Source organism: Lepidochelys olivacea (assembly GCF_965140295.1).
Source record: "Lepidochelys olivacea isolate rLepOli2 genome assembly, chromosome: 1".
Taxonomy (NCBI): Eukaryota; Metazoa; Chordata; order Testudines; family Cheloniidae; genus Lepidochelys; species Lepidochelys olivacea.
In genome coordinates, this window is record NC_140411.1 from 267,931,747 (window position 1) to 267,955,885 (window position 24,139).

Sequence of the window (24,139 nt, forward strand, 5' to 3'; positions counted from 1 at the left end):
AGTATCACCAAGAGCTTTTAATTCTTAAATACCATTTTTATATAGAAATGTGGACATTGTGAGCCTAATTCTCCACTGCCTTGTGCTTTTCCTAGTCAATTACACCATGCAAAGTGGGTGTAAAATACTACCATTCTGGATTGGTAGTGACTTACGTCCACTTTGCACAGACGTAAATGACTACACAAGTGCAGAGCAGAGGACAATCAGGTCCCATATTCATGATGCTAATTATTTTAGAAATGATTATAGAAATGTTTGGTTTTTCAATATGTTAGCACATAAAGCCAACAACAAATGAAGTGGGGCTAGGGATGTATTTTAGGACGGCTTTTGCATATAAATTGTTGCATCACCTCCATAAATAAATTTCTGTATAAATCCCAGAGGAATTTTTCTTAATATAGAGGTAAGATTGGAAATACCATTAAGTAACCCTAGAGACTCAAGATATTCCATTATGGATGCAATACATATCTTTCATATGTGAATTGGAGACTATCAGCAGTTGCTATATTTTATTTGTTTGTCCTGTTGAGTATATGAATTCTGCTCTTCAGATGTGTGATCCTGTAACTTGTACCCATTTTTCCAGTGCACTTAGGGCGTAGGATGGTGTTCATTGCAGATTGAGAATGTGTCAAGCATGCTAAGAGACTACGATTGTATCTTTGGGATTTAAACTACATGCTAGATGGAACACCAAAATTTGCCAGTGGGTAGTTCACAGCTGATTGCTAATACCTGCTTCTTGCTAACTTTGCCTTGTGCAGAAACCTGAGAAGATGGACTGGGCATATTGTGACCCTGAAGGTTGTCACATGATTTTGGAAGCCATCTAAGGGAATCATGCTAGGCCAAGTTGTATTCTGCCTGAGGCCAAGCAGGGCCCTCATGCATATTGGCTCTGTAGAAGATAGAGCAGGAACAAAGCCCATTGTAAGGTGTATGTGTTTGTGGATAGCATGTACAGAACGATCAAGGTAAAGATGGAGCTCTGTATCCAGTCTCTGACCCCTACAGGGAATGTGTGCAGAGCAAATAAAAGATTTTTCCCGTCTGTACAGTGAAGATGAATTAGGTGAAATAGGCTTTCTGGTGCATGGATGGATAAGGAAAGATGTGGTCTTGGGGCCTCTTGTGAAGAATAAGATGATCTGGCCTGTACTGAGAAGATGGACTTGAAGAGTGAGCTTCTGGTGCATCCTTGTATGTAGACGGTCACAGTCTATATGTAGTTCAGCATGATTAAAGATAGTGATATGTATTCCATGGACTGTATTGGGAATATAGATGGAGGTAAGAAGGACTAGGAAATAGATTAGTTTATAGGCAGAGGGTAGGTTAAGGTGCTGAATTAAGTTTGGTGTTTAAATTTTAACTGTGAATTTCTTGAGTTTCTGGCTTTTTTTTTTTAGCTGTAACATTGTTAACATCATTTTTTTACTTTTATTGTTAGCTCTGTACCACTGAAATAGTTTGTCTGTATGTTTCCTTTTTTTATTTTTTTTTTAGTGGACGGGCATGCTTTTTTTTCATCTAACTCAAAAGCTAGTAACAGGATTTTGTAATATTATATGTTAGTGAGATCTGCACTTAATAAATGGGATTCATGAAGACTACAAGTTCTGAAGGCTAGACTAGAAACAGTATACAAGACATGCCAAAATTAATTCCCACTATCCTGGTTATTTTTATTATTCAGCCCTAGACGTACATGAAGTTCCTATGCTAAATCCCATGATCTGTTCCATATTTGCAAAACAAATTTGACAAAAAATCCACAACTTGCACAAATACAGAAAAAGATAAACGTCCGTTTCTAATTGTGCTTACTGTATGTGGAGCTAGAGACTCAAAGATTCTGCCACACATATTCCTATTGAGTAGTTACCTTACTTTAGAAGTAGGGACTCCTTGAGGCATGAGGTACTACTCAGTATGAGTAAGGATGGCAGAGTCAAGCTCTAAATGAACTCTCAAAACCAGCTGTTTCTGAGAACAAATGAGTCATGCAATTTCCTGTTAGAATCCACATTCTGTAAATCTGAGATAGTTAAATACCTTTGAATGACTGGAATCAGTGCTGTATAACAGTCAGAGGGTGTTTAGAGGTTGCTAGCTGCAGCAAAAAATAGTCCAAAAAGATCACGTTCTTAATGCATCTTTAATGCAGAAATATTATACCAAAATGAAGGAGGATGGAAGCAAAAGCTGTGCATCACAACTCTTTATTTAAATGACTTTGCAACACAAGAGAGCTTACACAGAAACAGTACATCATTTTCTATTCAAAACCCAGGTTATTTTAAGGCAGAGCTGCAAAGGAAGCTATATGACCCATAAATCAGTATTATAACAACTATTATCTAATAGAGCTCATCCTGGTTATATTCTCAATAGCACACTGCAAATTTTGAAAATCCTTTCACATCCTGCAGGGAAACATACAGCACTAGCATATTTGTTAAACTGTTCATGAGTCCAGCCCTATCATATTTTCAAGATAAGTATATACATTTTAAAGTGTGTTAAAATACCCAAACATGTAAGAACAGTAGGACAATGTAACAGACTGCCTAAGAAGGCTGTGGAAGCTCCTTCACTTGAGGTTTTCAAAAGGAGGCTGGATAGCCATCTGTCGTGGATGGTTTAGACCCAAAAAATCCTGCATCTTGGCAGGGATTTAGCCTAGAAGACCCTTTTGCAGTCTCTTCTAACCCTATGGTTCTATGAGTGATGATAGATAAAAAGCTTTTAATTTAACTTGCTTTTAAAGCTTCCCTACTTCCATTCACAATTCTTTTAAAACTTCCAGGAGTTCTTGTGAGACTTTTTTGTATTTCTCCTCCTGTGATTTGTCTATAACTAGAACACCGAAGGAAGGAAGAAGTGCTTTTTTTTGAGAAACTCTTATGTCTTGACACTACTTCAAACCCACCTTCTTGCATCCGAAACTGCCGGATAAGCTTAGAGAGTAAAATAACAAGTGACAAATCTAATGTTAGACTTTCATAGAATCATAGAATATTAGGGTTGGAAGGGACCTCAGGAGGTTATCTAGTCCAACCCCCTGCTCAAAAGCAGGACCAATCCCCAATTAAATCATCCCAGCCAGGGCTTTGTCAAGCCTGACCTTAAAAACTTCTAAGGAAGGAGATTCCACCACCTCCCTAGGCAACGCATTCCAGTGTTTCACCACCCTCCTAGTGAAAAAGTTTTTCCTAATATCCAACCTAAACCTCCCCCACTGCAACTTGAGACCATTACTCCTTGTCCTGTCACCTTCTACCACTGAGAATAGTCTAGAACCATCCTCTCTGGAACCACCTCTCAGGTAGTTGAAAGCAGCTATCAAATCCCCCCTCATTCTTCTCTTCTGCAGACTAAACAATCCCAGTTCCCTCAGCCTCTCCTCATAAGTCATGTGTTCCAGACCCCTAATCATTTTTGTTGCCCTTCGCTGGACTCCTTCCAATTTATCCACATCCTTCTTGTAGTGTGGGGCCCAAAACTGGACACAGTACTCCAGATGAGGCCTCACCAATGTCGAATAGAGGGGGATGATCACGTCCCTCGATCTGCTCGCTATGCCCCTACTTATACATCCCAAAATGCCATTGGCCTTCTTGGCAACAAGGGCACACTGCTGACTCATATCCAGCTTCTCGTCCACTGTCACCCCTAGGTCCTTTTCTGCAGAACTGCTACCTAGCCATTCGGTCCCTAGTCTGTAGCTGTGCATTGGGTTCTTCCGTCCTAAGTGCAGGACCCTGCACTTATCCTTATTGAACCTCATCAGATTTCTTTTGGCCCAATCCTCCAATTTGTCTCGGTCCCTCTGTATCCTATCCCTGCCCTCCAGCGTATCTACCACTCCTCCCAGTTTAGTATCATCCGCAAATTTGCTGAGAGTGCAATCCACACCATCCTGCAGATCATTTATGAAGATATTGAACAAAACCGGCCCTAGGACCGACCCCTGGGGCACTCCACTTGACACCGGCTGCCAACTAGAATATGTTAAATATAAAAGTATTAAAGTATAAAATATAAGTAAAATATGTTACTGTTTTTCCCTTAGTAATGATTTATCTGAGGAGAAATTGGTTGAGAGACCAGAGTATAGTATAGCTATAACAGATAAACATAGTTGGAATCATCCAGTCAGATTACTGCTTTCATAATGGAGCCATTGATCACTACCCGTTGAGCCCGACAATCTAGCCAACTTTCTACCCACCTTATAGTGCATTCATCCAGCCCGTACTTCTTTAACTTGCTGACAAGAATACTTTGAAAATGTTGATCTTTTTAAAGCTTTCCCTTACCTGATCCAACCTTCATTTTTGTGGAAATAGGATTGGAAATGCAGCAGAGAGCCAGTAGTGTAAAATGAAAACTGTCCTTTGATGCTTAGATGCTGGTTGCCTGCTGAGTAATGAAACTTTTGTATTTCTGACACCAGTGAAAGATTTAGGAGCTTACCTGCTAAAGCTTACAATATTTTAGAATTAGAAAAAAAATTACTTTTTTTTTAAAAATAGACAAATTTCATTCTATACTCCCCTATACTGTATTTATACCAGTATAACAAAGTGGATTTAACCTAGAATCTTTAAAATATGTTACTGTTTTTCCCTTAGTAATGATTTATCTGAGGAGAAATTGGTTGAGAGACCAGAGTATAGTATAGCTATAACAGATAAACATAGTTGGAATCATCCAATCAGATTACTGCTTTCATAATGCCATTTTTTTATTATAGTGTTGGGTTGGAGATACTGGACCAAATTCTGGTCACTCACTGATGTATGTGTGGAGTAACTCCACTGAAGTTAATAGAGTTACTCAAGATTTATATGAGTCTAAATAAGAGCAGCATATGGCTCATTACTATTAGTTTAGGGTGAGAAGGGATTTCTGTACAAATATAACTTGTGAAATTATTGCTTTTCAATTGAAATATATCATACCTGGTCCTAGCTTGAGAGCAAATTTCTTAACAGAGTTTGACAAAATCTGGGTCATTTGTTTCTGAGTGAAGGGAAATATATTAATTAGGATGGAATAAAGGGCCCAAAGAATTAAAGGTGTTAACATAGCCCAGTCATTGTCGAACATTAAATAGTTTTAAACAGGTTTGGGGCTTGGTATACGGAGACCTTAGCCTGCTTAGCATGATGGCAAATGCACCATTAAACAGTCTTTTAAAGTTTGTTAAAGATACAGAAAAGAAAGAAAAACAGTTAAAGCATTTGAAGTGTATTAAATAAAGCTTTTATTTTAACAACATCCCTTGTTCCCTTTCCCTTTAGCTGAAGAGTTTTGAGAAAGAAAGGCCCCTTGTTAGACAGTTTCTTAGATGGTATTAAAGATGGTATCTGCTGTCCTTTCTTGGGAAAGGAGAAGTTAGTTGAGATGGTCTGGAGCTGTTGATGATGTTACAAATCAGTCCTGTTTCTTATAAAGACAAAACAAGACAATCACACACAAAAGGGGATAGAAAAGAATAGGAAAGATAGAAAATGCAGCTTCTGTCTCTGGTGTTGCAGCCTCACTGCTGGAAAAACACAAGCGCAGCACATAGTCTTATCAGCCACTCTGGCAAACTTGTAGCAGCTGTTTTTGGGCATTGTTTTTAGTTGCCTCTTTAGTCACAGGCTTATAGCATCGTTGCCAGCTAAGATAGACTCTTATTACACAGAAGGCAAAAGAAGAGAGATGAGAAAGAAAAGAAATGAGGTGGGGAAGGGAAAAGACGCACAGGAAGGAGGGGAGAAGTAGGAGATGAAGTCCCATCCCAGGTAATGTTTGGGATTTAACCGGTGCCAGTAGAGGTGGCGGTGTTATTTGGGTCCTCCTTTTTGGCCTAGTCTGGTCAAGACATTTCTCAGGATTAGGATGAAGAAGGTCCCAGAAGATAGTGGAGGTGGCAACCCTGATGATAAAGCTTGCTGCAATGGTTATTGGCAGACAGTTGCTTCTTCCCAAAAGTCTTTTCTTTTTAAGAACTCCAAAAGGAAGTGTTGGGTGGAAGAGTCTCTCCTCTTAGTATTTTGTCCACAAATAGGCCGAATTTCTGACATACCGACTTTGGTCCATTGATTTCTGGTCTTCTATTCCTCTTGATTACCAGTCACAATTTCAACATTGTTCTTGTGTGATATTAGTAAAACCCTTTCTGTTTAAATTAATTCAGTCTTTCTATCTCCTCCTTACATCTTTTCTTAATGATCTGATATATAAAATTGTTTGTGACCATTTATGAATTTCTGCTCACTTTTTACAGTTTAGTTTACAATTAGGGTAAATTTGTAGGCCCAATTATCACAATATATTTAAAAAATAGAATTTAAGTATTAGGGGTGGAATTTTCAAAAGCACCTAAGTGAAGAGGAAGTACAAGTCCCATTTGAAGAGGGAATTCATACAGTGCACAGGTAAAAGGAAGCGCAGACAAGTATAGAGATATAGGGGGACATCTAGTGCACAGCAGGCTACTGCGGGTAGATTAACATCCCAACTTGCTGCAAACTAAATGTCAGTGTAGAAAAGTCCTTAATGAGGCACTTTTGAAAATTTTACCCTTAGGCAAGAATGGACTTGTCCAGATCCTTGATGGTTAAAACAAGTAATTTAATATGGAGAATGAGAAGCTAATGAAAGGGTTTGAAGGAACATTTGGAGGAATGGGATAGCCATGTGATTTTTTTTAACTCCATTGTTTTGGATAGAATGGAGAGAGAGATGAGAGGTTACAGCTGTCTTTTTCGGTAGTACCAGCAAGAGGCCAAGGACCAGCTGTGTCAAATTGTCCTCTTACTCTTAGAGGTGCTCCCTCCAGGTCAAAGGTTTGAGGCATGTTGGTGGTACGGTGTGGGGAAGCCTGGCCTGCTACTGTCCTTACTATACTACTGTCCTTTCACGATCACTACAATCACATGGAAATGCTTTATAAATGGCCACTAAATGTTGAATCATGACAGTAGATCTGGAATTAATGTTCAAAACTGTCCGCATCAACAGCAAAGCAACAAGTTTTCTCACCATTGTCTATTCATATCACTGCTAAAAAACACACTCACATTGTATGAAAAACAAAACAAACAAAAAGAACCTCCTAGCTACAAAGAAGCTGTTTGTAGTTTACTGTATTATGTACAATGGGAATGGTGTTCATAGTTATCTAATCAAATTCAGTTGCATTTTCTAACGTGTAATCCCCTTAAAAAGGCACACAATATGTCCAGAACTAAAAAACAAAAATTGCAAATAAAGTCACATAGCCTCTTACATCAAATCTTTTATTTCCAATGTTGTGTTTGGCTATGCCTTTGCGGAAAATACTGTTCTTTAAAAGACACCATACACACAGGATTCCTACTTTTGAGTCTTAGCTTCCTTGCGTAAGACATTTGGAACTCCCCTTATTCTCAGATTTTTTTTGTACTCCGAGGACATCTGTAGTAGGACTTGAGTCCTTTCCTGTGTTCTATTTCAATTACTATTGGCTCATTTCCCTTCAGAATCTTCTCAGAAGTTGTGCCCCAGATTTTTCCCAGTGCTGCTCCAGCTCTTTCTAGGACACTGTCTTACTTCAGGCAGTCCTCTTTATTCTGTATTGGTCTCTCTCTTCTCAGTTGTTCCAATTAATCAGCTTTCAACTGGTATTTAACCTTTTGTCTTGGATTTCCTTTGAAGCTACAGTTGTTTTTTTCTTATTGAAATCTGGGGTTTGAAGCAACTGCTCTTTTTTCTGTCCCTGTGCGTGCTCCACTTTAGGTGTCGGTGCATCCTGGCACTGCTTATCAGAGACTTTTGGTAGCAGTGCCTGGTTGGGATGCGCGTGCATAGTAGCTGCTTTGTGGTACCATTGGTGCTCACACTTCCCGACCCCTTCAGTTCCTTTTCATCCTCAGCTGCAGATGGAGCTCCAACAGCAGTGTCTTAAAACGACCTAAAATGGAGAAATAGAACAATTTAGATAGCAATTAGGGTTTAGTTAGTTATAGTTAGTAGATAGTGTAGAAATGGTCTTAAGCTTCAGTTTAAAACTATTTAAACTTCAAAAAACAAACACACACACACCTCGGAGAGATCCCTCTCCTTCTTTATTTCTGTTTAATTAGGAAATTAGAAAAAGATAATGCCAGGCTTGCCTAGATTCAAAAGATGTACTTTGTGCAAGGACGCGATACCTCTTCAGACGGCCGCTCACAATGCGTCCGTTGTTTAGGGGAAGTGCACATTCCCCAGAAATGCGCCCACTCAAAGCCAGAGCGAGGAGAGACAGGGATCTTAGACTAAAAATGGTCCTAATGGAAAAATCCCTTACTCCTCCATTGGACACTAGCAAGCCACCAGGCAGGGGGTCTCCAGGCACCTCGTCCCTGGATAGAACAAGTACCCTTTTCTCTCAGTCACCTCTTCAAGTGTGATGTTTTGGCTTTGTGCCATCTTTCTAAACAATTCTTGGAATTGTTTTGAGTCGTCCACTACTGTGGGTGGGGAGGGGGGTCATGACTGACTCATCTGGGGATGAAGAGGAGCTATGTTCTCGTGACAGGACCTGTGTAGTGTCTTCCAACTCCTCTACTGTGTCCTCAGGTGCCTCAGAGGGTCCTGTGGCCATCTCCTTAGGGGGTTGTATCTGCTTTCTTTGAATCATAGAAGATTAGGGTTGGGAGAGACCTCAGGAGGTAATCTAGTCCCACCCCCTGCCCAAAGCAGAACCAACACCAACTAACTCATTCCAGCCAGGGTTTTGTCAAGCCGGGACTTAAAAACCTCTAAGAATGGAGATTCCACCACTTCCCTAGGTAACCCATTCGAGTGCTTCACCATCCTCCTAGCGAAATAGTGTTTCCTAATATCCAACCTAGACCTCCCCCACTGCAACTTGAGACAATTGCTCCTTGGTCTGTCATCTGCCACCACTGAGAACAGTCAGGCTCCATCCTCTTTGGAACCCCCTTCAGATAATTGAAGTCTGCTATCAAATCCCCCCCTCACTCTTCTCTTCTGCAGACTAAATAAGCGCAGTTCCCTTAGCCTCTCCTCATAAGTCAAGTGCCCTAGGCCCCAATCATTTTCATTGCCCTCCCCTGGACACTCTCCAATTTGTCCACATCCTTTCTGTAGCAGGGGGCCCAAAACTGGACGCAGTACTACAGACATGGCCTCACCAGTGCTGAATAGATGGGAATAATCACTTCCCCTCGAACTGCTGGCAATGCTCCTACTAATGCAGCCCAATATGCCGTTAGCCGTCTTGGCAACAAGGGCACACTGTTGACTCATATCCAGCTTCTCATCCACTGTAATCCCCAGGTCTTTTTCTGCAGAACTGCTGCTTAGCCAGTCGGTCCCCAGCCTGTAGTAGTGCATGGGATTCTTCTGTCCTAAGTGCAGAACTCTGCACTTGTCCTTGTTGAACCTGATCAGATTTCTTTTGGCCCAATCCTCCAATTTGTCTAGGTCACTCTGGACCCTATCTCTACCCTCCAGAGTGTCTACCTCTCCCCCCAGCTTAGTATCATCCACGAACTTGCTGAGAGTGCATTCCATCCCATCATCCAGATCATTAATGAAGATGTTGAACAAAACTGGCCCCAGGACAGACCCCGGGACACTCCGCTTGATGGTGGCTGCCAACTAGACATCGAACCGTTGACCACTACTCATTGAGCCTGACAATCTAGCCAGCTTTCTATCCACCTTATAGTCCGTTCATCCAATCAATACTTTTTTAACTTGCTGGCAAGAATACTGTGGGAGACCGTATCAAAAGCTTTGCTAAAGTCAAGATATATAGATATATATATATAGATAGATACATACATATATAGAGAGAGAGGGAGAGGGAGAGAGAGAGAGAGAGAGAGGAGAGTGACTCCTTTGCAGCTGTGATCTGTATGCCGACCATGGGTCCCAGTGTGCCCATTGCATCAGGAATGAAAAGCATGGGAACATCCATGGGGGTATGTCTCTGTGAGGATGGTCCCTGGCACTTGTGTGGGATGGTTGAGGTTTGATACTGGAAGGGGAGGAGTGTCTGGAGTAGAATACTCCCTCCTCCATGTCATTCTCCTCATTGCTTGAGAAGTGCAGTATGGACGTTGAGTCCTGGTTTTTTTTTGGTGCTGGCGGTCCCAGGGGGCGGTCGGTGCTGAGATGGGAGAGCCTGGTAGAGCGATTATTAGCATGTCTGGAGCTGAGGTAGTTGGTGCCAAGTAGATATGGTCAGGCACCTGCATTGGTGCCGCCCTCTTCTGAGTGGCTTTGGTCAGTGCTGATGTTGGCGGTTTAGATCTTGTGGGTCCTTGCTCCATAGGAGGCTGTATCAGGGGTAGCATTGTTGTTTTCGGTGCTATCAGCACTGTGCCCTTCCTGGGAGTGGTCAGTGCTGTGGAGAAGGAGGCTGTCTTATGCCTGCCACTCAATTCCTTGTCTTTACTGTTCATACTCCTGGTGCAGGCGGTGCCGGAGGTGCCCGGAGCATCGAACATGCTCACCCTGCAAGCCATTGGCACTGAGGGCAGTGATCTTGCTGGAGACCGTTTTCTCTTTAATGGTTCTCCCTGTGTCAGTGATGTTTCCCCTTTCCTCGATTTGTTGGAGGAAAGATTACTTGCTTTATCCAGAGTGGAGGTGCCTGGAGACTCCCTTCTGGGGGCTTGGTGACTGAGAGTCAACACCAACTGTCAGTGTTCCTTCCCAACTCTGAACTCTAGGGTACAGATGTGGGGACCTGCATGAAAACCTCCTAAGCTTACTTTTACCAGCTTAGGTTAAAACTTCCCCAAGGTACAAATTAATTTTACCCTTTGCCCTTGGATTTCCACTGCCACCACCAAACTTTATCTGGGTTTACTGGGAAACGTAGTTTGGACACGTCTTTCCCCCCAAAATCCTCCCAACCCTTGCACCCCACTTCCTGGGAAAGGTTTGGTAAAAATCCTCACCAATTTGCATAGGTGACCACAGACCCAAACCCTTGGATTTTAGAACAATGAAAAAGCATTCAGTTTTCTTATGAGAAGACTTTTAATAGAAGTAAAGGAATCATCCCTGTAAAATCAGGATGGTAGATACCTTACAGGGTAATTAGATTCAAAACATAGAGAATCCCTCTAGGCAAAACCTTAAGTTACAAAAGACACACAAACAGGAATAGTCATTCTATTCAGCACAATTCTTTTCTCAGCCATTTAAAGAAATCATAATCTAACACATACCTAGCTAGATTACTTACTAAAAGTTCTAAGACTCCATTCCTGTCCTGTCCCTGGCAAAAGCGGCATACAGTCAGACACAGACCCTTTGTTTCTCTCCCTCCTCCCAGCTTTTGAAAGTATCTTGTCTCCTCATTGGTCATTTTGGTCAGGTGCCAGCGAGGTTACCTTTAGCTTCTTAACCCTTTACAGATGAGAGGATTTTTCCTCTGGCCAGGAGGGATTTTAAAGGGGTTTACCCTTCCCTTTATTTTTATGACACCAACTATTAAAAATTCTACACCCAGCATCCACAACGAAAATAGCACTATCAGTGAAGGACACACTGATGGAACCAGCGGAAACAGTATGGCAAACACCAGCCACCATACCACCTATGAGCAAAAGAGCTGACAGAAAATGTATGTCCCTGTAACGAGGCGGTGTGGTCCTCCACCGCCCCAGACACCAGAGTGGGTGGGGCCAGAGAGCTATGAGCCCACCTCCCAGAGGGTCAGGCGCAGGACAGGAAGTAGAAAAGCATGGGGACAGAGTTCACTCGGGGCACAGCCGCTGGAGAGGCCAGATGCCTCCCGCCTAGCTCCCAGCTGGGAGACCCCGGCAACTGGCGGCGGAGCCAAAGACTGGCCCGCCCGACCAACACCTGAAGAACTGCCAAGCCCACCCGTCACCAGTTACCTGGAGGAGCTGCCAATACACGATTGGGCATGAATAACTGTTTTGTGGCATCTTCCTGGTCACCCCTGTGAGAGACTCCCGTGACCAGACTGATTCCACACCAGCAACTGTGAGGACATAATGAGGCAGTGTGGTCCCCCGCCACCTCGGAGAGGGACGAGCCCTGTTAAGCCCCTCTACATGTGATGGAGAATGTGGGCAATGGTCCCCTGACCCCTGTGAGAAGGGGTCTGAAGAAGAACGTGCCCAGGATGACCATGGACATGGACAAGCTCATTAAGTTCCTGGCCAAGAGCCAGCAGCAGGAAGCACCCCAGCTTCAACAGCAGCAGTAGCTGGTCCAGCAGTTAGGGACACAGCAGCAATAGCTGATATTGGAGCTGGGACACCAGAACTGGAACCACCAGCAACAATGCCTGCAGCAGTTGGCGACTCTGCTCCCCCATCCTACGGAACCCCAGCCAGGAGACGCCACTGGGCCATCCACTACATCCCCGTCGATCCAGCTGACCAAGATGGGCCCCAGCAATGACCCCGAGGCCTTCCCCATGACCTTTGAAAAGGTGGCATTAGTCGCAGGGTGGGTCCGAGACCAATGGGCCACCCTCCTGGCCTCGTAGCTGACCGGGACTGCCCAAACCGTGTACCAAGGGCTATCAATGGAGGAGGCACAGGACTACACCTGGGTAAAGGCGGCAATCCTAGATGCCTTGGACATCAGCCTGGAAACCTTCTGGCAGCAGTTCCGGAGACTGACATACCCTGTGGGCACCCGACCCTGGTTGGTGGCCCAGGAGCTGAGGGAGGCATGCAAGTGGTGGCTACCGCCCGAGAGGCAAACCCTAGACAACCTCACTGAGCAAGTTATTCTGGAACAATTCATCCACATCCTCCCGCCGCGAGGAAGTACCTGGGTCCTCTGCCATCGGCCTGCAATGCTGGCTGCTACCGTCACTGTGATGGAGGTTTTCTTCGCAGCTGAAGCCCCGGGGGGACCAGCTGTTCGAGCCCATCCACAAGGGCCCAAGCACCCTAACCTAGAGAAGAAGGGGAGCACCTGAACAGAACTGGAGAACCCTTTACAGGGCCAGGAGCCCCAGTGTAGACATCCCAAGGTGCCAGTTCAACAAGCCCCAGCGCCCCCAGGGGGACCAATTGAAGCCTCCCAAGGAGCACAGTGGGAGCGTCCACCTGGCCTGGGCATCCAAAGATCAGACTATGTTTCTCCTGTGGGAAATACAGACCCCTGCAATGGGACTGCACCAAGATGGACAGCAGCTTCAGTCATGTTTGCACTGGAGAAACCTGCGCCCAACGGGCCGCAGGCCACCAAGATTATGGTGCTAGTAGTTGTCGGAGATTGCCCGACCCCGGCCCTGATTGATTCAGGCTGAGGCCAGATGCTAATCTGCCAAAGTTTAGGCCTCCTAGCTGACCCGCACCTGGGGATGATCTGACTGCAATGCATCCACGGTGATGTACGGCCCTACCCCAGTGCCCGAGTCTGGCTAACTGTGGATGGGGTCAAATGGCTAATGGTGCTTGGCCTAGCTCCTCGATTAGCCTACCCAGTGATCCTGGGACATGATTGGCCCGAGTTCCCAGAGGTCCTTTGCTCAAATGCCGAGAAAGGCCCTGAGGTCACCCCAGCACTAGAAGGGGGCTGCCCTGAGACCCGCTTCAAGGAGGGGGAGGAACCAGACCGCAACGGACTTGGAGGAGAGTCCAAGGACCCCCCGCCAGGGCCTGCCATTGAATCCGTGCTTAACAGTGACTTTTTCCAGGACCAAATGGAGGACCCCACCCTCAGTCGAATGTATGAGTGGCTAGCAGCCATCGATGGGACCCTGATCAATCCGTACCGGGCAAAGCTGTGGCCTCATTTTGAGTTGCATTGCGACCATCTCTATCGGGTAGAACAAGACCCCCACACTGGAGAGCTCCAGACCCAACTGCTTGTGCCTCGATGTCACCAACAAGCTGTAATGTAACTCGCCCACGACATCCTGGTTGCAGGGCACTTGGGCCAGGAAAAGTCTCTCACCTGAATTCTGATGTGGTTCAGAATTCTGAATTCACACGTGCCCGGTGTGCACCAGGAGGTGAGGAACTATTGCAGTTCCTGTCCAGAATGTCAGCCAGCTGCCCCCCCCATGGAGGCCCAAGGCCTTGTTGATCCCCATGCCCATTGTAGAAATGCCGTTCAATCAAGTGGCCGTGGACTTGGTGGGCCCCCTTCCGAAAAGCACTGATGGATTTCAGTATGTGCTGGTCATCATGAACTATGCCACCCATTTCCCAGGAGCAGTACAGCTCTGGAGCATTATCGCCCAAACCATCGCTGATGAACTCATGAAGGTCATCACTCATGTGGGAAATCCCCAGGAAATCCTCATTGACTAGGCCACCAACTTCACCTCCCAGCTGCTGCGGCAGGTTTGCGAGCTCCTGGGGATTAAGCAGCTGTGCATCTCCATCTACCACCTGCAAACCGACGGCTTGGTTGAACGGTTTAGCTACACCCTGAAGGAAATGCTGTGCAAGTTTCCCCCAGAAGACCTACGCTGGTGGGATCAGCTACTCCTGCCCTTGCTTTTGGCAGTCTGTGAGGTGCCCCAATCCTCCACAAAATTTTTTGAGCTATTGTATGGATGTTGCCTGCAGGGGGCTGCTGAACCTCATGCGAGAGATATGGGAGCAAGCCCCATCACTGACCCAGGGCCTCCTGAAGTACATCCTCCAGCTCCAGGAACGCTTCTCTCAAGCAAGAGCCCTGGCTTGGAAAAACTTGAAGGCCACGCAGGAAGCTTAGGCCCAAGCCTATAACGGGGACACCTGGCTCCACGGCTTCAAACCCGGCAATTGGGTCCTGCTCCTCCTCCTCCTTGAGCGAGTCAAAGCTACTGGCCCGTTGGCAAGGGCCCTATGAGGTGGTCCGAAAGGTCAGGCCCATCACCTTTGAGGTCAACCAGCCCGACTGGCACAAGAAAACTCAACTATATCATGTCAACCTTCTGAAGCCCTGACGGGAGTGAGAGGGGCTATTAATTAACCCTTACCCACTGGAGCCAGAGCTGGGCCCCCGTGTACTCCTGACAGAGGACCCTGTGGGACTCCAGCTCAGGGAGACATGTACCAAGGGGCAACGTAAGCAGACCCAGTGCCTCCTGCAGGTGTTTCCGTGAACCTTCACAGTCCAACCGGGCTACAGAATCCTAGTTGTTCATACCATTCAGACGGAACTTGGGGTGGTGATCCGTGAGCCAACCAGGCCCTTGCCATACCGCATGCAGCAAGTCGTTGAAGAGGAAGTACAGGCTGTTAGACCTGGGAATCATTGAACCATCACAAAGCGAATGGCGCAGCCCAGTAGTGCTGGTATCCAAGCCTGATGGAACACGGCGCTTCTGTATCAACTTCTAACGTATCAATGCCATTTCAAAATTCAATGCATATCCGATGTCCTGTGTAGATGAACTGCTGGGCCATCTAAGGGAGGCCTGCTTCCTCACCACACTCGATCTGAGTGAAGGGTACTGGCAGATCCCCCTCAACCCAGCCTCCAGGGAAAACATCACTTTTGCCACCCCAATGGGCCTGTATCAATTTACTTAGATGCCCTTCGGCCTCCATGGGGCACTGGCCGTGTTTCAATGGCTGATGGACTGCATTCTCCAACCCCACTGAGACTATGCTGCAGCATACCTGGATGATGTGGTTGTTTACAGCCGCCATTGGAAGGACCACCTAGAGTGGGTAGCTGTGATCCTGAGGTCCCTGCAGGCAGCCGGGGTGACAGCCAATCCAAAAAAATGCCGTACTGGATGGCAAGAGACCACATATCTTGGGAACGCTATAGGGAGAGGACAAGTGAAGCCCTTCATGGGAAAGGTTCAGGCCCTGGCGGCCTGCCCGCCACCCACCATGAAGTGCTAAGTGCGCCAGTTCCTGGGACTTGCCAGCTACTATCAGCATTTTATTCCCCAATTCGCATCCATCACAAACCCCTTGACCGGGCTTTTGACCAAAGACAGCCCCCGGCATGTGGTTTGGACCCTGGCGTGCGAAGATGCCTTTTAGACACTCAAAGAGAGTCTCTGCTGTGAAGCTGTCCTATATAGCCCAGACTTTGACCGGGAGTTCATCCTCCGGACAGGTAGGACTTGGAGGTAGGACTTGGGGCCGTCCTGTCCCAGGGGATCAATGGAGAAGAATATCCGGTCTTGTATTTTAGCTGGAAATTGTTTCCATGGGAGAAGAACTACCGGTTGTAGAGAAGGAGGGCCTTGCAGTGAAATGGCCTTGTGACGCCCTTTGTTACTACCTCCCTCGGGGACCCCTTCACGTTGGTCACCAACCACACCTCGCTCCAGTGGCTGGCCAAAATGAAAAATAATAATGCAAGAATAATGCACTGGTACCTGGCACTACAGCCCTGTGCTTTTACTGTTCACCATAGGGCAGGTAAGGACTGCGGACTTTCTGTCCTGCCTGGGAGGTCTGGAAGAGTCTGGCACCGACAGGTGGGAGCCAGACTTGAGTGGGGGAATATAATGAGGTGGTGTGGTCCCCCGCCACCCCGGAGAGGGACAAGCCCTTCCAGACACAAAACTGGGCGGGGCCAGAGAGCTCCGAGCCTGCCTTCAGAAGGTCAGGCACAGGACAGGAAGTAGAAAAGCATGGAGCCAGAGCTCACTTGGAGTGCAGCCACTGGACAGACTAGATGCCTCCAGCCTAGCTCCCAGCTGGGAGACCCCAGCAACCTGCAGTGGACCCAAAGGCTGGCCCGCCAGACCAATGCCTGACGCTGACCAGAGCCCAGAAGAGCTGTCAAGCCTACCCCTCACCAATTATCCTGAGGACCCCATGGTGTTTGACGCCCCCGGAGGACACCATCCTGACCCAGGTACCTCTAGATGGGGAGTTCTGAAGTAGCTGGAGGGCAGCCGACCCTAGTCTGGCTGCAGCACTGCCAGTGCCAATGTCAGTGTGTTGCAGCCAGGATCCCCACTTACGCCGGCAGGCCTTCTGCCGCTGCTAGGGCCCTGGGCTGGGATGCAGTGGAGTGGGTGGACCTGCGTCTCCCCTGCCACCCAACTTGTGGGTGGCAGTCTCCCCCTAACTCCCCGGCCCTTTGGAGCCAAAAGCCTGGGCTTGTTGTTAACCTGGCTGAGCTCAGCCCCTGCCTAAGGGCCAGAGCCTTAGACTCATTGCTGCCCTGCCCTGACCCAGGCCTTGGGCTTGGTAATTGTAGAACTGTTGCTCAGTGCTGCCTGAGGACCTGAGCCACTGCCCACTGGCATTCACCGCCCTTGATTGAGCACATTGTTTTGTGGAATCTCCCTTGTCACTCCTGGAACTGGACTGATTCCATTACAGCAACCATGAGGACATAACGAGGCGGTGTGGTCCCCCGCCACCCTGAAGTGGGACGAGCCAGGCTAAGCCCCTCTACAGTCCCCAACAAAGGCATGGACTTTTTAATCTCCCACCCACAACCAAATTCATTGGTGGCGGATGCCGTAAATCAGAAGGGGAAACAGCCCCAATTTAAGAACACACCTCAAGACAAAGATGCCATGAGATTAGATCTTTTGGGCTGAAAAGTATACTCGTCAGTGACACTCCAATTCTGTCCGGTGAACTATACCACCCTATTGGCGAAGTATGACCAAAACTACCACCAAAAACTCAATGAGTTCCTACCAAATATTCCGGAGGAAAAGAAGGAGCAGTTCCTTCCAAGCCATCATGATGGAGGGACAACTAGTAGCCTGAACAGCACTACAAGTTTTCCTTGATACAGCAGACACAACAAGCCGTACAATAGCTACTGCCATAGTCATGAGGAGAGCCTCCTGGCTGCGAGCCTCAGGAATCCCACGGGAACTGCAAACCAAAGTAGAGGATCTCCCGTTGGATAGGGAGAAATTATTTTAATCAAAAACAGATGATGTCCTGCACTCAATGAAGGACTCCTGTGCCACACTCCATACTTTGGGTATATATACACCCCCAAATAGACGCAGATGATTCCAACAGTATAACAGGAATCATGACAACCTGAACCAATGATTGGTTGAGGGTCGACCTCCCACAACTTCCAGAGCAAATTATATCGAATACCCAAACTTTGGGTCTCCGACTTCAACCATTTTACCTAGCATGGGCATCCATCACCACAGACAGTTGGGTGCTGGAAATAATATCAAGATATACTATCCTTTTTAACCTTCATCCCCCCTACTCACCCCACTTCCTCATCCCTCTTCAGGGTTCCTTCTCATGAGCATCTTCTGAGACAAGAAATAAACCATCTTGTACAGCTAGGTGCCATAGAACAGGTTCCAACAGAGCACAGAGGGAAAGGGTTCTACTCCCACTACTTTCTAACACAAAAGAAAAACGGAGGATGGAGACCTATCTTAGATCTCAGGAAACTCAACAAATTTGTTCAAACCCACAAATTCAAAATGGTCACACTGACGTCAATAATCCCAGCACTGGAAGACTGGTTTTCAGTCCTCAACCTACAACCTGGCTCCAGGGCAGGCTTCTCCAGAACCTGGGGACACTGGGTGCCCTGGTCAGGCACCGGCCTCCAGGTGGACTGCCTCAGAATCAGAGCTCTCGGGGCTTCCGCGGTCCCAAGCTCTGGGGAAACCTGCCAGTCCCTGTTTTATGATCTAAGACAACAATCTCACATTCATCGTATAAAGTTTTGTATCCAGCACGTGCAACAAAGAGCCAGAGAACAGTGACTGACACCCACGCCCCCGAAGTGTGCCTAGTTTTGCCTGTTCCTCCAGGAAAGTGCAACAAAATAAGATCAAGATCATGATGTGCTAGATGTCTGCCAAGTATTTGAAGTGACAGCATTGTATATTTCGGTGAACACTACTCCAGCTTTCAAAAGCAAACTAAATTTTTTCTACTGCCTTGAATTCAAATTACATTTCAAATAAACTGTAAAGAAATACAATTGGTTCAAGCAAGATTTTAAGTTCAGCACTCTCTACTTTTGAAATTACGTTGTCATTCACTTAAAACTTAAGCTCAAAAGCATTATGCTCCTGTCATACTTGTTTTGTTCTCTTAAAGTAAAAATGTGTATAGCAGAGGAAAGTAGGAGACTAGCTGCCAGCACTCACTATATTAAAGTTTCAAACATACCATAAATTCTGTGCAAAATATAAGGCCTTCTAAACCTCCTAAATCTCCTTTAAAATTTACTACTGTAATATATGACTAAGTTAGCAATAGTTACACTTTTGTTCAGCGATGTGATTCTTATAATATTATTGCACATTGATGCTATTCAGTAGTTCATTCTTCTGGCATATGCAGTTTGATCCAGTACTTATGACTGTCGATTCATCGTAGTTAACTCAGACGATTAACTAAAAAAATTAATCAAGATTAATTTTAATCTTTTAAAAGATTAAATGCAGTTTTAATCGCACTTTTAAACAATAGAATACCAATTGAAATTTATAAAATATTTTGTATGTTTTTCCTACATTTTCATATATATTGTATTCTGTGTTGTAACTGAAATCAAAGTTTATATTATTTTTATTATAAATATTTGTACTGTAAAAATTATAAACAAAAGAAATAGTATTTTTAAATTCACATCATACAAGTCCTGCAGTGCAATCTCTTTGTCGTGAAAGTGCAACTTACAGATGTAGAATTTTTTTAGTTACATAACTGCACTCAAAAACAAACCAATGTAAAACTTCAGAGCCTACAAGTCCACTCAGTCCTACTTTTTCTTTAGCCAATCGCTAAACCAACAAGTTTGTTTACATTTACAGGAGATAATGTTGCCCCCTTCTTATTTACAATGTCACCAGAAAGTGAGAACAGGCATTTGCATGGCACTTTTGTAACTGACATTGCAAGGTATTTAAGTGCCAGATATGCTAAACATTCACATGCCCCTTCATGCTTCACCCACCATTCCAGAGGACATGCTTCCATGCTGATGACGCTTATTAAAAAAGATACATTAATTAAATTTGTGATTGAACTCCTTGGGGGAGAATTGTATGTCCCCTGCTCTGTTTTACCAGCATTCTGCCATATATTTCATGTTAGAGCAATTTCGGAGGATGTACCAATGTGAGATTTCTAAAGATAGCTGCATCACTTGATCCAAACTTTAAGAATCTGAAGTGCCTTCCAAAATCTGAGAGGCATGAGATGTGGAGCATGCTCTCAGAAGTCTTAAAAGAGCAACACTCTGATGCAGAAACTACAGAACCCAAACCACCAAAAAAGAAAGCTGCTTTGCATTGTTATTGAGCAAAACCTGTGTCATAAATATAAAGAGAAGGGTAAACCCCTTTAAAATCTCAGAGGAAAAATCCTCTCACCTGTAAAGAGTTAAGAAGCTAAAGGTAACCTCGCTGGCACCTGACCAAAATGACCAATGAGGAGACAAGATACTTTCAAAAGCTGGGAGGAGGGAGAGAAACAAAGGGTCTGTGTCTGTCTATATGCTGCTTTTGCCGGGGATAGAACAATAATGGAGTCTTAGAACTTTTAGTAAGTAATCTAGCTAGGTATGTGTTACATTATGATTTCTTTAAATGGCTGAGAAAAGAATTGTGCTGAATAGAATGACTATTTCTGTCTGTGTGTCTTTTTTGTAACTTAAGGTTTTGCCTAGAGGGATTCTCTGTGTTTTGAATCTAATTACCCTGTAAGATATCTACCATCCTGATTTTACAGGGGTGATTCCTTTACTTCTATTTCTATTAAAAGTCTTCTTGTAAGAAAACTGAATGCTTTTTCATTGTTCTCAGATCCAAGGGTTTGGGTCTGTGGTCACCTATGCAAATTGGTGAGGATTTTTACCAAATCTGTCCCAGGAAGTGGGGTGCAAGGGTTGGGAGGATTTTGGGAGGAAAGACGTGTCCAAACTACGTTTCCCAGTAAACCCAGTTAGAGTTTGGTGGTGGCAGTGGATATTCCAAGGACAAAGGATAAAATTAATTTGTACCTTGGGGAAGTTTTAACCTAAGCTGGTAAAAGTAAGCTTAGGAGGTTTTCATGCAGGTCCCCACATCTGTACCCTAGAGTTCAGAGTGGGGGAGGAACCTTGACAACAGGTAAAGCAAGCAGAGAACAGCTACCAAGAGGGATTTTACAGCTAACTATCTGGGTGCCTGTCCATCAAAGGGAGCTACCCCTCTCCTCCTCCCTCCCCCCCCCCCCGCCCACCACAGACACTTCATTTATCACGACTTGTATTCGGTGAATTGAAATATACTATTTCTTTTGTTTTTTTACAGTGCAAATATTTGTAATAAAAAATAAATATAAAGTGAGCACTGTACACTTTGTATTCTGTGTTGCAATTGAAATCAATATATTTGAAAATGTAGAAAACATCCGAAAATATTTAAATAAATGGTATTCTATTATTGTTTAACAGTGCGTTTAATCGCAATTAATTTTTTAATAGCTTGACAGCCCTACCAGTACTATTATATATTGCTTTATATATTCATATGAATGGTATGTCATCAACAGCTGAACATGCAGAGGTTTTACAATTTTATTCTTTCAAATTTTATCATTAATAGTTAACTTGAAAATCTTCACTTGTGTCATTGAGGGCAATTCAGAAAGAGAAGTCACAGGTCTTTACTTATTTGTAGCTTAGTAGAATTTAGAAAAGTAAAATCAAAATCCTAATACTTCTATGTTTTTTCAGATTGTACTAATCATTAAAGGAATATTCATAGAATCATAACACTGGAAGGGACCTTGAGAGGTCATCTAGTCCAGTCCTCTGCCCTCAAGGCAGGACTAAGTATTAACTAGACTATCCCTGCCAAGTGTTTGTCTAACCTGCTCTTAAAAATCTTCAATGATGGGGATTCCACAACTTCCCTAGGCAATTTATTCCAGTGCTTTACTACCCTGAGAGTTAGGAAGTTAGGAACTGATTCTTCCTTCCTAAGTGGAGTACTTTGCATTTGTCCTTATTGAATTTCATCCTATTTACTTCAGACCATTTCTCCAGTTTGTCTGGATCATTTTGAATTTCAGTCCTTTCCCTCCAAAGCACTTGCAATCCCTCCCAACTTGCTATCGTCTGCAAATTTTTTGAGTGTATCTCTATGCCATTATCTAAGTCATTGATGAAGATATTGAACAGAACTGGACCTGGAACTGATCCCTGTAGTACCCCAGTCAATATGCCCTTACAGCTTTACTGTGAACTACTCTCATTTATCACCTTCTTATCTTCTAGGTGCAAACTGATTGCTTAATTATTTACTCCATTATCTTTCTGGGTACTGAAGTTAAACTGACTGGTCTGTAATTCCCTGGTTGTCCTTATTTCTCTTTTCATAGATTGGCACTATATTTGCCCTTTTCCAGTCCCCTGGACTCTCTCCCATCTTCCATTACTTTTCAAAGATAATCACTAATGGCTCAGACCAGTCAGCTCCTGGAGTATTCTAGGATGTATTTCATCAAGCCCTGGTGACTTGAAGACATCTAACTTGTCTAAGTAATTTTTAACTTATTCTTTCCCTATTTTAGCCTCTGATTCTACCTACCTATTTGGTCAAATGAAGATAACTCTGATCCAAAGAACTTAACACATTTTATTGTTGTCATAAAAGTTGCTTAATAATATTTCTAGTAATACTTAGTCATTTGTATATTTCAGATGAAGCAGATTGGTAATGAGGGCTACAACCCCACCTCTGTGGCAGAGTGGCTGGACTCCATTGAACTGGGTGACTATACCAAATCCTTTCTGATTAATGGCTATACATCGATGGACCTTGTGAAAAAAATCTGGGAGAGCGAATTAATTAATGTAAGTTGATTTATTTGTAGAATTAAAAGTCTGCTATGAACATACTTTTAAATACCCTTCGATGTATCCCATTATAAATCAAAGAGATAATATGAAAAGAAATAGCAATATAAATTGATATTCTTATACTGTTCCTATCTCTTATTTATTGTTAAAGATTACAGCAGGGGTTCTCAAACTGGGGGTCGGGACTCCTCAGGGGATCATGAGGTTATTATGGGAGGGTCATGAGCCGTCAGCCTCCATCCCCAAACCATGCTTCGCCTCCAGCATTTATAATAGTGTTAAATATAAAAAAAACGTGTTTTAAATTTATAAGGGCGGTCGCACTCAGAGGTTTGCTGTGTGAAAAGGGTCACCAATGCAAAAATTTGAGAACCGCTGCATTACAGCTTATATACCTTCAATTTTCATTTACTTGGTCCTTCTCTTAGTCATGTAACTAAATTAGTATGGTATGTCTTTGGCTTCAGGGAGACTAACAACTCTTTTAAAGTACATTTTTCCCAAAAGTATATGAAAACAAAGGTGATAACTATAAAACATATTGTCTCCAGTTTGACTGAGAAGAGTATAGCAACAATACTTGCAATAAGGTTGCTTATAATTTATTTTTTCATATACTCCGGCTAAATGAAGCATAGCTAAAACAAGCCTTGAATGTACTCAAGAAACTATGTTTAAGGAACAAAATATTTTAACTCTTCACTTCTGATTGCAACTTGTTTTCTTATCTCTCAGTTAAGATAGATTTGGTGATGCACAAATACCTGGAAGTAATTGTGAAGGTGTTATATATTGGCCGTAGACCAAGTCCAATTTTGCACTGTTATAATAACTAACTTGACAGCACATTATCATATATAACTTCCACAGAGGCTAAGGTATCTGCAACCGAATTGTTGTCTATTTGTAAAAGATGGATGCTACAACTGCTCCAAGCATCCATACAGACAGCTGAACTGGCCTGTAGGGGGTTCCCTGGATGGCAAAGACCACTTATGTCACTCACTTTCTGCCCTCCCCACAGAAACAGAGGTACTCCTCTCCCTGGTGAAGAGGGCATTGCCATAGTGCTTCTATGCCCCATCAACCCCTGACTGCCAGAACAGTCCCTTGAGGACCATAGGCAGCCAGGCATAAGTTAGAGTAGCTGCTCTAACTTATGCTGGGGAAAACTCAATGAACTCCAGGGTTGCGGAAAGAGAGGGCATAAAGATGGTATAAAGCCATCTTCCACTATCCCCTGAGCCGCACAGAGCACAGCTCAGATGCAGCCCAGAACAGGGACTTGAAAAAAGAGAATTCATAAATTGAAAGATAAAATTATTATGTGATACAATTTCTTCTCCTCACAATGGTTCCGTGAAAATCC

The 24,139-nt window shown here is 44.3% G+C and overlaps 1 protein-coding gene across 7 annotated transcripts in view; it reads left to right on the plus strand.

Moving 5' to 3' along the window:
- The window catches only part of ANKS1B (ankyrin repeat and sterile alpha motif domain containing 1B), a 754,152-nt gene that overhangs the window by 473,865 nt on the left and 256,148 nt on the right, over positions 1–24,139 (plus strand). For all 7 annotated transcript variants that reach the window (XM_084617338.1, XM_084617337.1, XM_084617336.1 and 4 more), the window contains one exon: positions 22,612–22,764. In XM_084617338.1, the coding sequence (XP_084473464.1) occupies positions 22,612–22,764 (153 nt within the window). The remainder of the gene's footprint in view (positions 1–22,611; positions 22,765–24,139) is intronic.